The sequence below is a fragment of the Xyrauchen texanus genome, chromosome 2 (genome assembly GCF_025860055.1).
Source record: "Xyrauchen texanus isolate HMW12.3.18 chromosome 2, RBS_HiC_50CHRs, whole genome shotgun sequence".
Taxonomy (NCBI): Eukaryota; Metazoa; Chordata; class Actinopteri; order Cypriniformes; family Catostomidae; genus Xyrauchen; species Xyrauchen texanus.
The window spans coordinates 20,329,573-20,351,132 of NC_068277.1; the positions used below are offsets into that span (position 1 = coordinate 20,329,573).

General features: G+C 38.1%; 1 protein-coding gene across 1 annotated transcript in view; it reads left to right on the forward strand.

The window, feature by feature from the left end:
* dnah2 (dynein, axonemal, heavy chain 2) overlaps positions 1–21,560 on the forward strand; it is a 259,741-nt gene that overhangs the window by 213,917 nt on the left and 24,264 nt on the right. Inside the window, exons 54-69 of the mRNA XM_052139940.1 lie at positions 680–829; positions 2,276–2,443; positions 3,976–4,136; positions 4,251–4,390; positions 10,728–10,860; positions 11,582–11,721; positions 11,910–12,120; positions 12,369–12,485; positions 12,626–12,767; positions 13,065–13,234; positions 13,742–13,858; positions 14,032–14,196; positions 14,291–14,416; positions 19,798–19,946; positions 20,275–20,341; positions 21,365–21,515. Coding sequence (XP_051995900.1) covers positions 680–829; positions 2,276–2,443; positions 3,976–4,136; positions 4,251–4,390; positions 10,728–10,860; positions 11,582–11,721; positions 11,910–12,120; positions 12,369–12,485; positions 12,626–12,767; positions 13,065–13,234; positions 13,742–13,858; positions 14,032–14,196; positions 14,291–14,416; positions 19,798–19,946; positions 20,275–20,341; positions 21,365–21,515 — 2,307 coding nt within the window. The remainder of the gene's footprint in view (positions 1–679; positions 830–2,275; positions 2,444–3,975; positions 4,137–4,250; positions 4,391–10,727; positions 10,861–11,581; positions 11,722–11,909; positions 12,121–12,368; positions 12,486–12,625; positions 12,768–13,064; positions 13,235–13,741; positions 13,859–14,031; positions 14,197–14,290; positions 14,417–19,797; positions 19,947–20,274; positions 20,342–21,364; positions 21,516–21,560) is intronic.

Here is a 21,560-nt window from a genome sequence, read left to right on the forward strand (position 1 = left end):
CTTCCGAAACTGTACATTATTCCAAACGTTTGGCTGCCAGTGTATATATATGGAGGACTATGACTGCCACCTAAAAATAGAAATCAAATAGGAATCAATTATCTATTCATTTAATAATTTGAAAATACTAATTTAAATAAATACAGTAAATACATTTTCAAATGGAAATACATTATTTATTTACTTCTTAAAATTGTTTTGAAAGTTCATTGTTTGCTTCATCGTAATTAACTGTCCTGTGATATTTCTTTTCTTCTAAACTGGCAAAGAGAAAAGAATTGTGTAAATGCTACTTTACAAAGAAAGTTTAAAAGTACCATTTATTTATATATTTATTATTATATTGTTATATTTATTTGCATTTCTAAACATGACTTAAATCAACAATGATTCATTTATTTACATTACATTTTTTTAATGAATACATTGGTTGAAAATTTTGTCTAGTCCTGCATATATCTACATTTGTCAGATATTTACATTTGGAAGATGCTTTAAACCAAACCAACGAAGCGAAAGTGCATTCAAGGTATACATTTTATCAGTCCATGTATTCCCTGGGAATCAAACCCATGTAATTTGGTGTCACTAGTGCCATGCTCTTCCAGATGAGCTCCAGAAACACCCATATATTATTAACTATGTTTGTGTGTATGTGTCCGCACGTGTGTGTTTGTAGGGGACTTCCTGAAAGAGCCACGTGTGTATGAAGACCTGTTGGACTTTAAGGCTCTGAAGGTTTATATGGAGACTCAACTGGAGGACTATAATCTAACGCCTGGTGTGGTGCCAATGAGCCTGGTGCTCTTTAGAGATGCAATGGAGCACGGTGAGAACACGTTCACCATGCAGTTCACCACAACCATACATTTGGGGGTGATGTGGCTTATTGTGGCATTTGGGGGTGAAATGGCACTCACCCTATGGTCTGTGTGTTTCCTAAAGCCCAAGTATAGTTACAGGGACACTATACTGTAAAAAGGCATCATCAAATTGCAAAACTTTTAAACATAAGGAAAGTATAGTTTATATTATAGGAATAATAGTATTTTTGAACAATATATATAAAAAAAGATGTACATGAAATGAAGACTCTAGTCATCAATCTCAGTCAAAAACTGCTTTATTGTTCATATGGTGCTGAGCGCATATTTATGAGTGCCACGATGTTGAGATCACACGAACAGCTGAATATTACCCTCTTAATCTCGATAATCCCCTGAAATTGGATGGTTTCACTAGAAGAATACACTTATGCTATTGAATGTTCCTGCATCTACAGCACTAGAAATGATTCCGTGCACCTTTAAGGATCTGGGCTGTTAACTGAAAGGTTAAATGTTCCACCCCAAAAGAAGCAATAAATGATCATGGTTGCACAGGGGACTGTTCCTGTGATTTAGCTGCCTATGATGACATCATGTTCAAGTCACAGGAACAAATTACATTGGTTGTGGTTGTGTGGCGATAAATTCTATAGAAGTCATCCACATTCATGGCACATATACACTCCAGCTCTCATAATTTGGTTACAACCACATCACAACATCTGTAATTTAGAGCACATCCTCAAGTCCCATAAATCAGTGACCAATCTGCTGCTCATTCAAGTTACAGTTTCCTATTCAACACTCACACAAGTATAACTTTCCACAAAATCACATGCACTTCAGCCCTCAGATCCCCCACCAGCATGAATAATTACCCCTCTCTTTCCTACAAAGACATACGCAAATACATTACAAACCCCTCAGCAGGGAGAATAATTAGGTGGCTTGTTCCTCAGCCTATATGTCACACAGTCGCATACAGGCATTTACTGTCAAACACAAATATAAGAATGCTTTATATCCATTCTGTCACACACACACACACACACACACACACACACACACACACCACACTGTGACATTAAAACTGTCTCACGTTTAGCTAAGTGAATGTGTCTAACAAGTCACAAACTTTTGGCTCAATGACACGCCGCTCGTAGCTGATTGATTATTATTGAAATTAGCAAGCATAACACGCATGTTTATGTTCAAATGTGTTCATAAATAATTATGGTTTGGTGGCAATTAGTTTTCTTTGTGATCGTTACTCTGTTTGGCCTCCTGCAGGAATGATGTGTGCATGTACTTGTTTGTCTGGATTGATATTTCTTGAGTTTGTAAATATTACATTGCCCAAATGACACATATTATTAATTGTTATGGTTATAAAATGCATTGATATGGGTTTTAATGATGGAAACATCACTCTCTCTCTGCCTCCACAGTAACACGTGTGGTACGTGTGATCAGTCAGCTCAGAGGGAATATGTTGCTGGTTGGAATTGGTGGCTCAGGAAGGCAGAGTTTAACCAGACTAGCCACTTTCATCTGTAAGTTTACACTCTTCCAGGTGGAGGTCACCAAACAGTACCGCAAACAAGAGTTTAGAGAGGGTGAGTTCTGCAAACAATTTACATTCACATTTATTCACTTAGCTAGCTGGTGTTTTTATCTAAAGTGACAGCGCATCCAAAGGTATACATTAAATCGGTATGTGTATTCTGTGGGAATCAAACCCATTAAAGGAATAGTTCACCCAAAATTTTTAATTAGATGATAATTTACTCAGGACATCCAAGATGTATATGACCTTCTTTCTTCATCAGAACAAGATTTAAGATTTTTAGTAAAGTATCCCAGGTTTTTAGCTTCAACCAATGCAAGTGAATGGACACCAATTTTTGAATCAAAGTAATTCACATGACTCCAGTCGATTAAAGAATGTCTTCTGAAGTTAATAGATAAGTTTGTGTTACTGCAAATTGTTGATTGTGCTTGTGTTCGAAGCATTTCATGCGTGAATGTTTCCAGAGGTGACCACTTCTGAATGAAACGTGAGTCAGGTGCGGAGAAACGGCTAGAGTTTATTCATATTTTTTAATGTTGCCAGTTTTCAAAGGTATATTTGGATGTACAGCACAAGTGTTTTATTCTGTATATTTAGTAAATTGTTATTCAAAACATTGAAATATTGTGATCTTTTACACTTTCAGTGTTACTTTAAGTAGCCTGAAGTGATGCCAGCACAGCAGCATTCTATGTTGGGGACCGGCATCCAAACTCGTTTACAACATAATTTGTTTCTATCAGAAAAGGCTTGAGATTATTCGGAAAATAAGAATGTAGAAATACTTCCCCATTCTACGGTTCAGTGCCCTGATACTTGCTTACAAAGCGGTGGCTGTGTTGTGATTGGAAGAGATGTTTGATAGAATGAATCTCAAGATCTTCATGCTAGAACTACATTTACATTACTGTAATCTAATATTTTTTATTCAAAAAGTAGTGTTTACCTGATTACTAGAATTTAAAATGTTATCTTTACTGTCTTTAAATAGTGTTACAAGTACATTATTTGGCTTATGCATATTTGTAAAATGATATTGAACATTTTGAATACGAATTACATTCAAATGTATATCTGTTAGTGGTTCTGTGACAACTGGAACTGAGTGCATGGCTTGTGTGTTACAATGAACATGGAAGAAATTATACACATTAGTTTAATTAGTTGAGCAGTTGTGGAAAGTGTTGCTAGCAGTTTTGGAAAGTAACTAAGTAAGCTAATTAGTAATTTGATTACTTGTTATTAAGTAATCTGTAAAATAATCTGATTACAATTTAAGAGAAGTAATTAGTAATCTGTGGATTGATTTTTTTTTAAGTAACTTTTAGTATCCCAAAACTTGTAATCAATACATTTAAGCATGGAAAATATTTCAAGACCAAGTATTGTAAGGCAGCTTTGTTGAGCTGTCCTTCGATCATATGTCATGTTTCTAGCATTGGCATGAGGATCTTGTACTCTTGTACTGCTGGACAAATGGATATATTGTGTTATGCGTAAACTCAGTCTTTACAGTATACTTTAATGTGGCCTCAGTGCTGAGAGACTGTATTCAACATATTTCATCTCCCCATGCAGACATTAAAAAGCTCTATCGGCTGACAGGAGTGGAAAACAAGCCCACTGTGTTCCTGTTTAACGACACACAGATCGTGGACGAGTCATTCCTTGAAGACATTAACAACATCCTGAGCTCAGGAGAAGTGCCCAACCTCTATAAAGCAGATGAACTCGATGAGGTATGTGTGTGTGTTCATATACATTTTTAAAATATTTGACTATATGGTGTCTGAGTGTTTGATGATATCTGAGGGACAATAAGAACAGATTTTCCATGTGTTTTGTTTGTATAGATCCAGAATGCTCTCTCAGACTCAGCCAGGAAGGACAATATCCTGGAGACGCCAGATGCCATGTTTAACTACCTGATAGAGCGTGTCAGAAACAACCTGCACATAGCGCTGTGTATGAGCCCTGTGGGAGATCCATTCAGGTGCTCTCTATCAATTTCAATTTCACTTTAGTGTGCTTTATTTGCATGACAAAAAACTATGCATTTTATTTGTCTGTCCGAGGAAACTTAACGGCTTTATACTGGCTGGAATTTGTTTTTTGGAGGAACACACCTTCGAGACAGTTCTGTGATTGAATATACACATTCTTTGTGTTTTTTCTGCCTGTTGGTTGGGGTTTGTTTTTACAAAGTATTTTCTGATATGTAATTTTGCCTCACAAAATTTGTGCAGAAGACAGCAATCTGAAGGCAAAGTTGTCACGGTGGCTCTCGTAATTATTTTCTATTTATACAATTTGCAATTAATTTTTTCTATAATATCAAAATGTTAATAGGAATGGGTTATCTTTCTCCATGTGGAATATGAATGGGTTGGGGCACCCCATAAAAAGAAGGAAGGTTATTTATTTTCTTAAGTGTTAGAAATATGAAATAGTGTTTCTTCAAGAAACACATCTTTCCTCACAGGAATCTATGAGAGGGACATGTTTTCTTTAGTACTGGCTCAAGTAAGAGCAGGGGAGTCTTTACATTGATAATTAAACATCTACAATTCAAATGTCTCAAACAGATTAAAGATAAATTAGGAATATTCATTATTGTTTTAGCAGAAATTCAGGGGCAAAGGTTGGTTTTGGCTAATATTTACGCACCTAACGTTGATGATCAGGGCTTTTTTATAGATCTTGAAGGGATGTTGCAAGCCGTTGGCACCCCTCATGATATAATATTGGGAGGAGACTATAATATTTTGATGGACTCAGTCCTTGATCATAGTGAAGCAAAAGTGTGCAAGCCCCCTAGAGCAACATTGACACTTCACGGGATGTGTAAAACCTTGGTCTTGCAGATATTTGGCGAATTTTGAACCCATCTGGTAGAGACTATACATTCTTTTCATCAGCCCATAAGATTTATTCAAGAATAGATTTTGTTTTTAATATATCATTAAGTCCCTCATTTCATCTGTTGTTGATTGCTCAATTGGAAATATCTTATTCTCACAATCACGCCCTGGTGAGTTTAGAAGTATTGCCACATATGGAGAAAAATAAATCATACAGCTGGTGCTTTAATGTATCCCTTTTGCAAAATCCTGATTTCCAACAAATGTTAAAGACTGAAATCAATGTCTATATGGAGACCAACTGGTCCTCAGTGTCCTCTATGGGCATGGCTTGGGAGGCACTTAAGGCGGTTCTTAGGGGTCAGATCAAAAAGTATGCATCATTCATAAAAAAAAATACAAAGCACGAGAACTGGAATAGGAAGGGAATATGAAAAGTGCCGAGGCAGAGCTGAAGTGTCGAATGTCGTCTTATGGCAAATACAGATATAATACCATTTTATTGCGGAAAGTGGAGTTTTGGTTATTCAGGGCATGACAGTCATATTTTGAGTCAGGGGATAAAGCAGGGAAGCTTTTGACTAGATATATAAAGCAGAGAGTGTCTTTTTCTACCATTCAAAGTGAAAGTGAAATCTGTGGTGGTGAAATATTTACCTCGGCCACTGATATTAATAATGCCTTTGAAGAGTTCTATCTTGATCTTTATAGTTCCACACCTTTGTCTACTGATGAAGATATTAGAAACTTTGTGGAACCATTAGAACTCCCTAAAATTGATTCTTAAAAAGGTTATAAATACAATTATTATTTAATTACTTATTTTTAAGCACAATACACAATCGTATTTTAACAAACAACACAATTATGAATCTAAGACATGTAGATATTACAGTTTTATCTCCTGTTAATGCCTGATCTTCTGTAAAGGTGCTTTGAAATGATGTGTGTTGTGAAAGGCGCTATACAAAAAAAAATTACTTGACTTGTCTTAAAAAGAACAAAGATCCAAGCAATTGTAAAAGTTACCATTCAATTTCCCTGATCCGGCTAGATAGCTAATCGATTAAAGTAAATTTATGACATCTCTTATACATATAGATAAGGTGGGGTTTATTCAGGGTCATAGCTCTTCTGATAGCATTAGGCTTTTCATAAATATCATGTGGTCAGTGGCAAATGATCAGACCCCGGTCACTGCAATCTCACTTGATGCCGAAAAGGCTTTTGATATGGTAGAATGAGCTTATCTTGTAAAGATTTTGCAAATGTATGGGTTTGGGAGTACGTTTATTGGTTGGATCAAGTTACTTTATAGAAACCATGTAGCAGCAGTACAAACAAATGGATTAATTTCAGATTATTTTACTCTGGATAGGGGCACCTGGCAGGGCTGCCCTCTTTCCACATTATTGTTCTGTCTTGCCTTGGAACCATTAGCAGCCGTGATAAGAAAGGGGGATGATTTTCCAGGGGTGATGGTGGGAGGTATGGCGCATAAGCTTCTGCTTTATGCAGATGATATTTTAGTATTTGTCTCTGACCATATTAGATCTCTGCCTTGTTTCCACAGAATTATTAATTACTATTCCAAGTTCTCAGAATACAAAGTCAATTGGTCTTAATCCAAAGCTTTTGCTTTGACAGTGTACTGTCCAGTAATGGCCTTCCAGCCGGGCACCTTCCAGTGGCCCAACAGGGCATTACGTATTTGGGTATTTTATTCCCAGATAATTTGTCTGATTTAGTTAGTTTATTTTTACCCTTTAATAAAAGGTTTTCGAGCAATGTGGACAGGTGGGCTTCATTACATTTATCGATGATTGGGAAGGTTAATGATATTAAAATGAACTGTAATCCAAAATTCAACTACCTGATACAGTCACTCCCTATAGATGTCCCCCTCTCTTATTTCAAGCAATTTGAGAGCATAATGAAGTTCTTCATTTGGAATGGCTAGTGTCCCATATCACATTTTAGTAAGCTACATAGGCCGATTGACAAAGGTGGGATAGGCCTACCCAAGATTTTGTGAAGACATTCACCTCATTGGTCACTTCCACCTGAAAGAGCTCCTCCCTGGTTCTGTATTGAACAGATTTTTGGTTCTGATTTTGCCATTGCAAAGCCTTTCTATCAATCTAACCAGAAAAGTTAAATCACACCCCGTTATTTCACATTTGCACTCGGTATGGACAAAAGTGTCCAGAGTGTTTAATTAAGATATTTATCTAAATGTTGCCTCAAGCTTATGGCTAAACCCCAAACTATGCATTAAAAAGTCTCCTTTCTGTTCTCAGTTTTTTTGGTATTTACAGTTGCACCACTTGCTCTGTACTATTTTGGGAGTAGCATTTACCCCCCTAAAGAAGCAGATATTTTAGGAGAGGTGATTACTGCTTTTGGAAAAGGTAATGAGGCATCATTGCTCCTTGTTAATTTGGAGTCTGGCGGACGGAGCCTCAACCACTCTCAAGAGTTATGCGAGATAGATTTCAACTTGGAATTGGAGGGACAACGGGCTAGTAAAAATTAAAAATGCATCTAGAGAAGCAAGGGTGCGCCTTATACAATTCAAGATTTTACATTGTTCTATTGGACCCCCTCTGAGTTGTATAGGTTTGGTCTTAAAGACACACCCACCTGCTGGCGATGCCAATTAGAGGATGGAGACATAACCCATGTCTTTCTGGGGTGTGTTGTTTTGGTTAAAGTTTCAGAGTCTCGTGTGCCATGTGTTCCACAGCACTCGGCTGTCATTTTGCCCCAGACTCTGTATCTTGGGCGATGGGGCGGTAATCGACATTGAAAGTAGACACATAAAGAGCTGGGTCTTAACCAGTGTCATGATCGCCAGGCAGATCATTTTAAGGAGCTGAAGCACCCTCTTTTCAGGAGTGGCGCTCGGAGATGGGAAGGGTGGCAGCCTTTGAGGAAGGGGCATTTAGATGAATGGGAAGGTACAACATGTTCGTGGAAAAATGGGGCAGGTGTTTGTCATATATGGATATGTTATTATTATTATTATTATGTTTTTTTATTAGTTTATTTATCTAGTTATTTTTGGTGTGTGTGTGTTTATATCATTTGAGACCACTGTGATGTTGTTGGGGTCAGGGTGGGATTGGGAGTGGGAGGGGTAATAGTGGGGGTTAAGACTGATTGTTTGTATATATGTTTTGTTTTACTTTTTCATATATGTGAATCAATAAAAAAAAAAATATCTGGAAAAAAAAGGTTACAGTGAGGAGGGTTTAAAGGCAGAAATGTGAAGCTTATAATAAAAGAAAAAAGCATTTACATGAATTCTTCTGTTACAACTTGTGTATTATTTGAGCTGTAAAGTTGTTTAAATCATCGTTTTTGCGGTGGACTACTAAATTACCAGAATTACAAGGTTTACAACTTTACATCATGATGGCAACAAAGTTTTAAAATTGGATACAGCATTACACAGAAAAAGTTAAATGATTTTATCACACTAAAATCATGTTAACACACTTGTAGTTTATGTCTTGTGGCTATACTTTTAAAAAAGTGAGTATTTTAACCTTTACGAATTGGCTCCATTCACTTCCATTTTAAGTGTCTTCATGTAAACCAGATTTTTGTTTCTTCTTCTTTTTTTTTCTTTTTTTTAAGAAAAGGAGGCACAAGTTGAAGTTAACATTATGCCACAAAGGCTGACAATTGAGCTTAATTGTATTGAACCTTGCGTATTCCTTTAAGACTAAATGTGCCAATAATATAACGATGGCATAAGTTTAGTGATAGAGATACAAGAGAAAGTCACTCACTGTCCTTCATGTTTTGGCAGGCAAAGACATACTGTACTTGTTATGTACTAGCACCCTCTCTCTCTTTCTCTCTCTCCCTCTTTTCTACATCAGAGATATTTCATGGGAATATAAATACCAGATCCCAGCTGGGGCATGACTGTTGCCCACTACCACTCCAGCATGGTCTCCACAAATAAAATGTGCATAGATTTAATATAGCTGTCTGTAATACAACACATGCACGCCTACTGCTTATAGTCTAACATGCTCAAATATCTTAGTCAGCCTTGATTTCCATGCTAACATTGAGATCCATCCTGTGGCTTCTTTTAGCTTTAGATCTCTATCTGAGTGCTTGATTTACAGTGAATGCTGTGAACGGCAATATACAGTTTTACCGAACAGACTCGCAAACAATATAGCTGCTCGTGAATCAACTGATGATTCAGTGTTTGAGTTCAGAGTGGATGAAAGATACAACTGTGTGAAATTAGATGAAAAAAGAGAAGTACATTTCTCTGCCTCTGTCATTTTACACACATCAGGAAGACAAAGCTCTGCCCTCCTAAAATCTCTTTACTGCATATTGTCATAAACTCACAAATGTAATTCTAAAAGATATAGTATATTTGGCTTCCTTTCACTTTCTCTTTTTACTTCTCCCTGTCTTTAGCTGGCTGTGTCTCACTCAGTTTCAGCCTCAGTGGCTTTATTTTAATGACAAAAAAAACATCACATTTGTATTGCAACAAGCAAGAAAAAATAAAGAGAGCAAGAAAGAGCAATAATAATGTAACGATGTTGACAAAACAGGCAGAGACGAAGATAATAAAGTTGAGATGAACCCAAATGCAGTTTTATTCTACAAACGTGAAACCAGAATCCCTAACTATAAAAGAGAAAGAAACAAGAAACCAAGGACCAAACTAGACTTTACTACTACTACTACTACTACTACTACGCTAGAGCAAAACAAAACCATGAGGTTACAAGTACACGGACTAGACTAAACTTGAACAGAACAGTTACATGTACACTACCTGACCCCCGACAAAGGCAAACATGAGGGTTTAAAAACACACAAGACATGGGTAACAAAGGCCAATGAACAAACAGAACTCTAAAACAAGATAACAAGAAAATTAACTAAGACCAATGACAATCTAGAACTGAATCAAAGTAATCAAACAATGAACCAATGAAAACCAGACACATAAACATGGATGGAAAACAGGACATATGAACACGACTGGGGAACAGGAACTTTATCAAGAAATTTCAAAATAAAAGTACGCAAACCAAAGTCAACTGAGAATATATCACAAATAATGACAAATAATAGGTATATGACCAGCAAAAACTCCTGTAATTACATCTGTCACACTTCCAACATGCATGGGAAATGTTCTCGTTAATCACTCATTTGCATCTGCCATCACATGAAGGAGGTAGTTGTGTGTAACGTGACACGCAAGGCCCTGACTCAATAAATATGACAAGCACTCACTCTGATTGGTCTGGTACTAGTGTGACATTAAAAAGACTTACTGGATCGATAGGTGATATTGGTGTTTGTGACAAATTAATATATAGCATCTTGACCTGTCTACAGAACAAAACCATTCTAGATAGGTGAGCTTATTATAACTAAGGCTTGGTTGTTTGTTTGTTTTTGTGTGTGTGTTTTTAGGAACCGTATTCGACAGTATCCAGCATTGGTGAACTGCACGACAATAGACTGGTTTTGTGAATGGCCACGTGACGCTCTTATGGAAGTGGCGGAAAGATGTTTGGATGGACTCTCTTTAGGGGACGTGGATGGGGTGAGACACATAAATGAAACAAAACACATGAACCCTTTAATATGTGTTAAAGGAATATTCTGGGTTTAATACAAGTTAAAAGGATAGTTCACCCAAAAATGAAAATTCTCTCATCATTTACACACACTCATGACATCCCAGGTGTGTATGAACACAAATTAAGATTTTAGAAGAATATCTCAGCACCGTATGTCCATTCAATGCAAGTGAATGGTGGCCAGGGATTTGAAGCTCCAAAAAGGAGATAAAGGCAGCATAAAAGTAATACATCAGACTCCAGTGGTTTAATCAATGTCTTCTGATGCGATCCATTTGGTATTGGGTGAGAACAGACCAAAATATTACTCGTTAATCACTATACAGAGACTCTCTTTTACGAGCTACACAAGTACAATAATGTCAATGACACTCACTCCTGGACAATACTTTGTAGTCTTTGACTGCTTGTCTTAGTGGCTGTGAGTTATTGAATCAAAAGATAAATGTAATTTCAAGTGATGAGACGTTTTAGCTCACTTATCCTTCAGCACTGTACGTTTCCTTTTAGATGGAAGGTTCTCTATTGAGACATCATATGGAGAGAGTTCAGGCCTAGTGTTTTTTTTTATGTTTTTTTAGGATTAAACTGGGTTTAGCATACTTCTGTTGTGACTTTGAGTAAGGTTTGTTTGAAACAAGTTACCACAGCTTATTTAAAGTAATTTCTCTGGTGGCTTCATAGATCAAGAATAAAGTTGCCAGTATCTTCGTGACCGTGCACCAGTCAGTGGCCCTGTACTCTCACAGAATGAAAGTAGAACTGAAGAGACACAATTACGTCACACCCACCAACTACCTGGAGCTGGTTTCTGGATACAAGAAGTAGGAATCAAACACACTTGTTGATTTATTTTCTTGTCCATTTCTCCTTCCTGTGGTCACTTTTAGCAGTTGTAAAGATTACAAATTTTATAGTCTCCTGTTTCCATTCATTGCCGTCTGTCCAAAATCTCCTAAACTAACTAAAACAAAGTGTTTGTCCTGAAAACTTGCTCTTTTTTTCCCCTCAGGTTGCTGTCTGAGAAGAGCAATGAGCTTGGAGAGCAAGTGTCTAAGTTGAGGAACGGTTTGTTTAAGATCGACGACACACGCAGTAAGGTGGAGGCCATGTCTGTGGAGCTGGAGGAAGCCAAGATAAAAGTGGCAGAGTTCCAAAAACAGTGTGAGGAATATCTGGTTGTCATTGTGCAGCAAAAGAGAGAGGCTGATGAACAGCAGAAGGTGTGTGTGTTGGCGTCTTTTGTTTATGTTCTTTATTGCTAGCTGGTGTGCGTTCTGATGATTGTGAGTATCTGGGAATGAGTGTTTGGTAACAGTGTGTTTGAGTGCATTTCAGTTGTTTTCTGGTGGGGTGTATTCTTGTGATATTTATAATCTTCTAGAATTGTCGGCTGTGTATTTGTGTGTGTGTGTGTGTGTGTGTGTGTGTGTGTGTGTGTGTGTGTGTGTGTGTGTGTGTGTGTGTGTAGGCAGTGGGCGCTCACAGTGAAAAAATTGAAGCAGAGGAAATCAAGTGTAAGGCCATGGCAGAGAATGCTCAGAGAGATCTAGATGAAGCAGTTCCTGCTCTAGAGGAAGCCATGAAGGTCATTCTTCTTTCATGCAACCATTACTTTCAACATTATAAAACTATAATGTTATCTACCATAACTAAATATGTGGATTGAATACATAATGTTTTCATCAGTAATTGCGAAGGGTTAAACATGTCGCGGTTTTTCTACAGGCTCTTGAGTCACTAAATAAGAAAGACATGACGGAGATCAAGTCTTATGGAAGACCTCCAGCTCTGGTGGAGACAGTCATGCAGGCGGTTATGATCCTCAGAGGATGTGAACCAACCTGGGCAGAGGCCAAGAGACAACTGGGTATGAAAAAGAGAAAGTTCCAAATCTTTATTAAATCATTCCATAACATGATGTCACACAAGGATTTAGGCATTGACCCAGCCATGAAATCCATACCAGACTACTGTACAACCCAAATCACATAAGCCAAACAGAAAAAAAAAGACTGACAACAGGAGGTTGGTTGATTCATTAGTATGCCTGGATATATTTAAAAAGGTCAGCATAATACAGTAAAAGCACAGAGCCACAGAACAGATTGCAGAACAGAATAAAATATGTGGTTGCTTGAGGCTGAACTCAAGCCATTTGTTTTAGGAGAGGGCAACTTCATTAAGCAGTTGGTGAATTTTGATAAGGATAACATCTCTGACCGTGTGCTGAGGACCATCGGGCAGTATTGCACGCAGCCCGACTTCCAGCCTGAGATCATCGGACGTGTCTCGCTCGCTGCCAAGTCCCTCTGCATGTGGGTCAGGGCCATGGAGGTACACAAAAAGACAGACAAATTTATTAACCCTTACACAATACAGTGTTCCATAAAGACATTTAGGCACTTTTGAACACTTAAGCCATACTTAAAAAATTTATGAATTTCATTTTATTAGATTTTCCCACAACAAATAATGCAATAACTAAAATATATAACTCAGCTGGTCACAAATTCATTGTTAGCAGATGTATGAAGTCAGTTCCCATCAAGTTCACACTGGTGTTCTATCAGAGTAACCACTTAAATAACATTTCTATTGTTTTAACGAAACTATTGTTATATTTGTAAAATGTTTTGCTTGAAAAGTCTGTTTGTGCTATCTTTCAAATAAATGCCACTTGGATTGATATTTTGTTATATAATGCAATGACATTCATACATTTTGATGAGCCTCTGTATTTGTATAAAACATTTTCAACCAACAAAGCTTCTAAGAGTGTGACATTGAAACCTGCAATTTTTATATGCTCTGATACTATGCACATGTGTGTGTTTGTGTCAGGTTTATGGCCGAATCTTCAGGGTGGTAGAGCCAAAGAGAGCCAGGCTGAATGGAGCAATGACTCAACTGGCTGAGAAACAGGGCGCACTAGCTGATGCCCAGGGCAAACTCCGAGAGGTGTGTGTGTGTGTGTGTGTGTGTGTGTGTGTGTGTGTGTGTGTGTGTGTGTGTGTGTGTGTGTGTGTGTGTGTGTGTGTGTGTGTGTGTGTGTGTCGGTCCACCCAGCAATAGGTTATATGTGTGTATACGTGTGTGAGTGATATTGTGCTAATAACATTGTGTGTGTGTAGGTAGGAGAGAAGCTAGATCAGTTAAAGGGACAATATGATGAAAAGCTGTCTCAGAAAGAGGAGCTACGGAGGAAATCTGAGGACATGGAGCTGAAACTGGACCGGGCTGGAAAGCTGGTGTCTGGGCTGGCAGGAGAGAGAGTCCGCTGGGAGGAGACAGTAGCTGTATGTCCAAGCACACACAGACTCCAGTCACCAGTTTTGTATATGCATAAACTGCAGGCGAATGTCTCTGATGTGATTGTGTATGTGTGATCAGGGTCTGGAGATGAACATGTCCTGTCTGGTGGGTGACTGCTTGCTGGCTGCTGCCTTTCTGTCCTACATGGGCCCCTTCCTGTCTAACTACAGAGATGAGCTGGTCACAAATATATGGATGAAACAGGTGCCAATCAATCAGTAATCAACCATCCATCCATGGCATGGCTATGCAGTTGTTAAAGGAATATTGAATACAAGTTGAATACAAGTTAAGCTCAGTCGACAGCATTTGTGGCATATATATTGATTGCCACAAAAATAAATTGACTTGCCCCTCATTGCCCAATCTGCCCAAATCTGGGTTCCAGTGAGGCACTTACAATGGAAGTTAATGGTGACAATCTGTAAACGTTAAAATACTCAAATAGTATAGAAGTATAGCCACAAGACATAAACAATGTGCATGTTAACATTATTTTAGTGTGATCAAATTGCTTGCCAACCTTTTTTGTGTAAAATTATAGCCAATTTTACAATATCATTGACATGATGACGTAATGTAAACAAATCCTAAAACCCTAAAATGACTGAAGATTTAAAAAACTTTACAGCTTAAATAATACATGAGTTTTAACAGAAGAATTAATGTAAGCGCTTTTACAAAATTATAAGCTTCACATTTCTGCATTTATACCCTCCAAAAATTGGCCCCATTCATTCCCATTGTGAATTTAACATATGTTGAGCACGGAATATTCCTTTAAGGCATTCTAGATGGTCGCTATGACTATTACTAGTTGGTTTCTATAGCAGTGTTATGTGTTTGCTTGCTCAAATGAGTCTACCCGCATGTCTCCTTTTTTATAGATTTGTAGACATATAAAGACATATAACATATAAATAAGAAAGAACACAACATATGGGTTGTGTCTCCATCTTCTGATTGGCATTGCCAGCAGGTGGGTGTGTCTTTAAGACCAAGCCTATACAATCTAGAGCGGGGTCCAATAGAATCGATGTAAAATCTTGAATTGCATAAGCCGCACCTTTGCATCCCCGTTATTGGGCAGTAAACTGTCAGAGCCAAAGTTTCAGATTTAGACCAATTGACTCTGTATCCTGAAAATGTAGAAAATGACTTAATAATTCTAAGGATTATTCCCATAGGAATCTAATGGGGTTGGAGAAAAATAATAAAATATAATCTGCGTAAAGCAAAAGCTAATGCGCCATACCACCCGCCACCACCCCTGGAAAATCATCTTCCCTTCTTATCGCGGCTGCTAATGGTTAATTCTACCATATCAAATGCCTTTTCAGTGTTAAGTAAGATAGCAGTGACCGGAGTCTGATCATTCACCACTGACCACATAATATTGATGAAACACCTAATGTTATCAGATGAGCTGCAGCCCTGCACAAACCCCACCTGATCTATATGTATAAGAGATGTCATAACTTAAGCGGTTAGCCAGAATTTTTGACAATATTTTTACATCTAGCTAGATCAGGGAAATTGAATGGTAACTCTTACACTCACGTGGATCTTTGTCCTTTTTAATAATCAGACTGATTTGGGCTTTTGTTATGGTTGGCAGAAGCTTTCAATTATTTAATGATTCCATTTAAACTAAAAAACAAAAGTGGAGCCAGTTCTGTAGCAAAAGATCTAAAAAATTCTGCTTTCAAAGCCATCTGGCCCCAGAGCCTTGCCTGTAGTCAAGGCCTTAATTACCTCACCAAGCTCCTCCAAGTTTATCTCAAGTCAGTCAATTTAGGGAGTTCTAATGCTTCCAAAAAATGTATAATATCTTCCTCAGTAGACAAAGATGTGGAACTATAAAGATCAAGATTATTTATAAGCATTATTAATATCAGTGGCTGTGGTACATTTTCACCACAAGCAGATTTCACTGAGGGAATGGTGGAAAAGACTCTCTCTGCTTTATATATCTAAAAAAGCTTCCCTGCTTTGTCCCCTGATTCAAAGTATTACAGTCTTTCCCTGAAAAACCAAACCTCCACCTTCCTTGACAAAATAATATTATGTCTGTATTTCAATCGGTTCAATTCTCTGAGCCCATCAGCTCTGCCTCAGCACTTTTAAAATTCCCTTCCAACTCCACAAGTTTGTGTGCTTTGGATTTTTTTGATGAATGAGGCATTCTGTATGATCTCCCCCCTAAGAACCACCTTAAGTGCCTCCCAAGCCACACCCACAGAGGATACTGAGGACCATTTGGTCTCCATATAAATATTGATTTCAGCCTTTAACATTATTTGGAATTCAGGATTTTGCAAAAGGGATACATTGAAAAGATTTATTTTTCTTCATATGTGGTAACATCTCTAAACTCACCAGGGCGTGATCTGAGACTAAGATGTTTCTAATTGAGCAATGAACAACAGATGAAGTGAGGGACTTAGATATAATAAAAATTCTATAAACATTTATTCTAGAATAAATCTTATGGACTGATAAAAATAATTTATAGTCCCTACCAGATGGGTTCAAAAGTCTCCAAATATCTGCAAGACAAAGTTTTTTACACATCCTGTGAATAGTCAATGTTTCTCTAGGAGACTTGCATACTTTTGCTTCACAAGGATCAAGGATTGAGTTCATCAAAGGATTTAAGTCTTTGAATTGTACATGTTTACTTATCAGTGTAATGACTCCCCTGCTCTTACTTGAGCCAGCACTAAAGAAAACACGCCCACCCCATATCTTCCCAAATTTTTCAGCTTCCTGCTGGGAGATTTGTGTTTCTTGAAGAAACACTATATCATAATTCTTACGTTTAAGGAAAGAAATAACCTTTCTTCTTTTTATGGGGTGCCCCAATCCATTCACATTCCACGTGGAGAGAGACAATCCTCTCATATTAACATATGACATTTTGACATATAAAAAAATATAGATTGTGTGTCAAAAATAAAATTATAAAGACCACATTCCAACATTAGTGCAACAATAAAACCCCAAACTTCCCTCTGAACCAAACAAACAGAAAAAAGAAAAACGTGTGCATTAACCCCGTGCACGACAGCACCAACTGGCATCCATCCCTCCAAACTCAAACAATCCATGTATGCCTACGAGAGCCCCCGTGACATCTTTGCCATTGGATTGCTCAAGTCCGGTGTTTCCATATACATTTTGTGAGACAGAATTACATAACAGAAGAAAATCTATTAAACAAATTCCAGCCAATAGGCAGGATAAACACAAAGAACATGTAGATTCATACACATAACTTTCCTGAAGGTGTGTTCCTCCACAAAACAAGCTTCAGCCGTTAGTGTAACCACCACAAAAATTGTTTTATTAAAAATGGCCGTTCAGTTTCCTCGGACAGTCAAACGAATGTTCAGTGAGCCAGCCCATTCAACTGCTACATGAGTGTAACAAATGAGGACATGTAAATACTTTGCGGCCATCCTTGGCATATATTCTCAATTTGTCCGGGAACATCAGTGTAAAAGCGACCTTCCATTGATATAAGAGTTTCTTGCATTCTTTGAATTGATCACGTTTTCTCTTGTCAAATTTTCAAAGTCTGGAAAAAAGAAAATGTTGTGGTTCTTCCAAGAAAGCCTTCCTTTACTCCTCGCCTTGCTCAACACAAGATCTTTATCGGATGATCTCAGAAATTTGGCCAGAATTGATCGGGGAACGTCGCCCTCAGCGGATCGTCAAGCCGGAACTCTATGAGCTTGCTCGATTTCCATCTTATGTCCTGTTAGGTCGAGCAGACTCGGTAAGAGCCTGTCCAGAAATTCCACCATATTCTGACCCTCTGCTCGCACAGGAATTCCAAAAATGTGGACGTTATTCTGCCGAATTATGATTCTCCATATCTTCCAACTTTTCCCAAACACACTCCAAGTCCGCCTTGGTCACTAGCAGATTAGCAGCTGCAAAAATTCGGGTAAACTGCAAAAAATAAATAGATTGGCCCCTTGAAGGTCTCTGCGTTGTTCTGTCTTTTCTGAGTGCTGAAGTAAAACAGTTATCATTAATAATTTGCACTTTACAAATTCATCCCGTTATTAATTTTATATAATCTGACTCCAATTTTATATTGATCTCTAATATAGATTAAGGCTCTAATTACTTTCTGAACATTCTTTTATTTTAATCTTTTAAATTATTGATTACTCTGAATCCTCTTCTGTTCATTGACCTTTTGATCAGTTTCTAATGTGATTCAAACTGATAGTCATTAAGTGGCTACCTCCTACATTAAAGCTTTTGTGTACCAAATGTTATTATCCTTTGAACAATGAGAATTTGGGGGTAAATGGGTTCTTGGCTTCCTGGGGTTTAACCTTCAAGGAGGGGGATAGACCTCAAGAAATATTAAGTATTTGGCAAAGACCTTGTAACTTTGTTGTCATTTAAGTTTTACAAACGTGGGAAAAAGATCACTATACCAATTGCACTGAGACATTTTAAATGATACCAAACATGCCTAGTTACATTATTTGTATCAGATATGATATTTTGTTACATTCAGATCTTAGGTGAGTTTGAGGTGAATCTGAGCTGAAGGGGAATGGAGGAGGAGAGGGGAGAGAATGGGACAGATGTGGAAGGGCAACAATGAGGTGTGAATTTGCAATCTTTGCTCATTGGGGTGTGGTGCCTCAGGAAGAGTTGCTAATTGTGAGAAAGTTCATGTGTTGATTTTCTCAAAGATCATACATTTGCTCTTTGCCTTTGAATGCAAACACATTGGCACCCCTCCTTACACAGCTAATTCCCTCTCCGATGACTCCAGATAATCCGTTTCTCAACATCTGCCACTCTTATAACCATCTCAGTGAATTCCCAAATCGACTCCCTGGCTTGTGGCCTGCTGCTCGGGGCTTCAGCTTGAGCACATAAGTGTCTTTTAATGTCTCCAGAGCCCGAGAATTTTGAATTATTTGACATATTGTCTTCCTAGAACAGTTAAGAATCAGAGAGTATAGAGTCTCACCAGTTTATGACACAAAAAGTATTAAAACTAGCAAAGTGCGCAGAGCTCGCCGTTCAAACGTCTGAAACTTGCATTGCGTCACGTGATTCACCGTGTCTCCTTTTTAATTTAAGTCTGCGACTTTTTTCCCCTGTTAAATCATAAGTTTGATTGCATGGACAAGTATAAGCACACCTCTCTTCAACAACAAATTAAGGTATCATTCATGTCTAAATGTAATGTTTAGGGTTGGCTGTTTGTTCAGAACCATAACCCTAAGTATGAGCAATAATAATAGTGATGCTTGCCTTAGCAAACACCACTAATTCGTCTGTCTTTAGCACACGATATAGGCTCTGGGTTAAGGCTTATGGCTTCTGGTTTATTGATACATGTGTCAAGCAGACATTAGATGTGTCTAGACAAGAGCAATTCCAGTAATGTGCTGTCATTTTGCAGGGAATTTTTTTTTAGTATTGCATCGTTCTGTCCACTTTACAGTTTTATTATGTTATGAGGATGATGGCTCTGACACTTTATTTCACTTTCTTTTCATTCAAATGTCCTTGCCCCAATCTTCCACTAACCTTTTCATCTCTAGGTGAGAGAATTGGATGTGCCATGTTCTCCAGGGTTCAGTTTTGCGGTGTTCCTGTCTAAACCCACGGCAGTGCGCGAGTGGAACATCCAAGGCCTCCCGTCTGATGCCTTCTCCACTGAGAATGGAGTCATCGTCACCCGTGGCAACCGGTCAGTCTCAGAGAGCCAATCCCATAATGCTAATTAGAATAATGATGATATTTCATGAATAATGGGCAGTAATGAATAGTGATTGGAGAATAATTAGCTTAAGATAATAATAAGGTCAGTTTTCTCTGATTGTTCATTAATGCTAATTTCCATCCCCCTCACACTCACACCAAAATGATTAACGGCATTTTGAGATTATGGATTATGATGAGTAGCCTATTTATGGATAATGTGATATGCATTTATAGAGAGAGCTAATGTTTCTTTCTGGCTGTTCTCTCTCTCTCTCTCTCTCTCTCTCTCTCTCTCTATTTCTCCTTCCCCACAGATGGCCACTAATGGTGGACCCTCAAGGACAAGCGCTAAAGTGGATTAAGAACATGGAGTCTAAAAGAGTGAATATTTCATGGACACATACACTTTGCACTCTCTTCTTTTCATTCTACGTGTTCATAGAGGCAATTTAAGGGAATAAAGATTGCATAAAAAATACTGATAGCAATTATGGATGTCAGAAAAGGACTGAAACAAGACAGCATTAGATCTACTTCTCCACTGAGAACATAACCCACAATCAGTGTAACATTACCTGCTCAGGGTCACAACACCTCATCACATGACTCACCATCTTTCCTGCATACGGGTTGTTTTCAGAGCCCTTAATTAGAGTGCACATTCTCCAAACGCAATCTCAAACTCTCCTGTGACTTTAAAACTACCTCTCCTTTGAGGCTGCGTCTCCTTCAACAGAACACACCTTCCATTTATGACCCCCTTTGAAAACAGTTGCACATTAATATACACACTCTGTCTTTTGTGCTGGAGTGGAAATATTGTATTGTTTGCTGTACCAAGGAGAGATTTAACACATTGGCAGTGAGATAGACACAGGATGGATGGATGGACGGACGGACAGATAGATAGATAGATATGTGGGATAATTGGGTATTCTCAGAAGGAGATACAGAAGGACACACACTTGCGTACAATCTCTTATTTCTCAGGATAATTTGCTGTGCAGCTTCAGTCTTCTGTCCCTCTCTCTCTCTCTCTCTCTCTCTCTCTGTGTCTCCTTTTCCTTCTCTTTGCAGGTCTTTTTTCATATTTAATGGTGAGTGTCTGGAGCGGTGAGTGCCGTTCACATGCTACAGTTAAACGCTGACATTTACGAACAATAACAAAATGACAGAGCTGAAGCCTCTTTTCTGCCTCCTCCAGCTCTTCTCCCTCTTGTTCACATCCCATTTTCTTTATCCAACGTCCACTCATCACTTTTGAATCATATTTATGCTCATTGTTATCTTCTCTTTTTTTCTCCTTAGTTGATATCATTCTCTCGTCCTCTGTATGTCCTTGTGTCTTCTTTTTGTCCTTATACTCTTTTTTTCTGTCTTTCTCTCTCTTTCCCTCTCACTCAGGGATTAAAGATAATAGACCTGCAGATGCCTGATTTCTTGCGGATCCTGGAGAATGCAGTGCAGTTTGGTTCCCCTGTTCTTCTGCAAAATATTCAAGAGGAACTAGACCCTTCATTGGCTCCCATCCTCAATAAGTCCCTAACACGAGTTGGTCAGTTACTGTTAAACACACACATGATATAACATTCCAAATAGT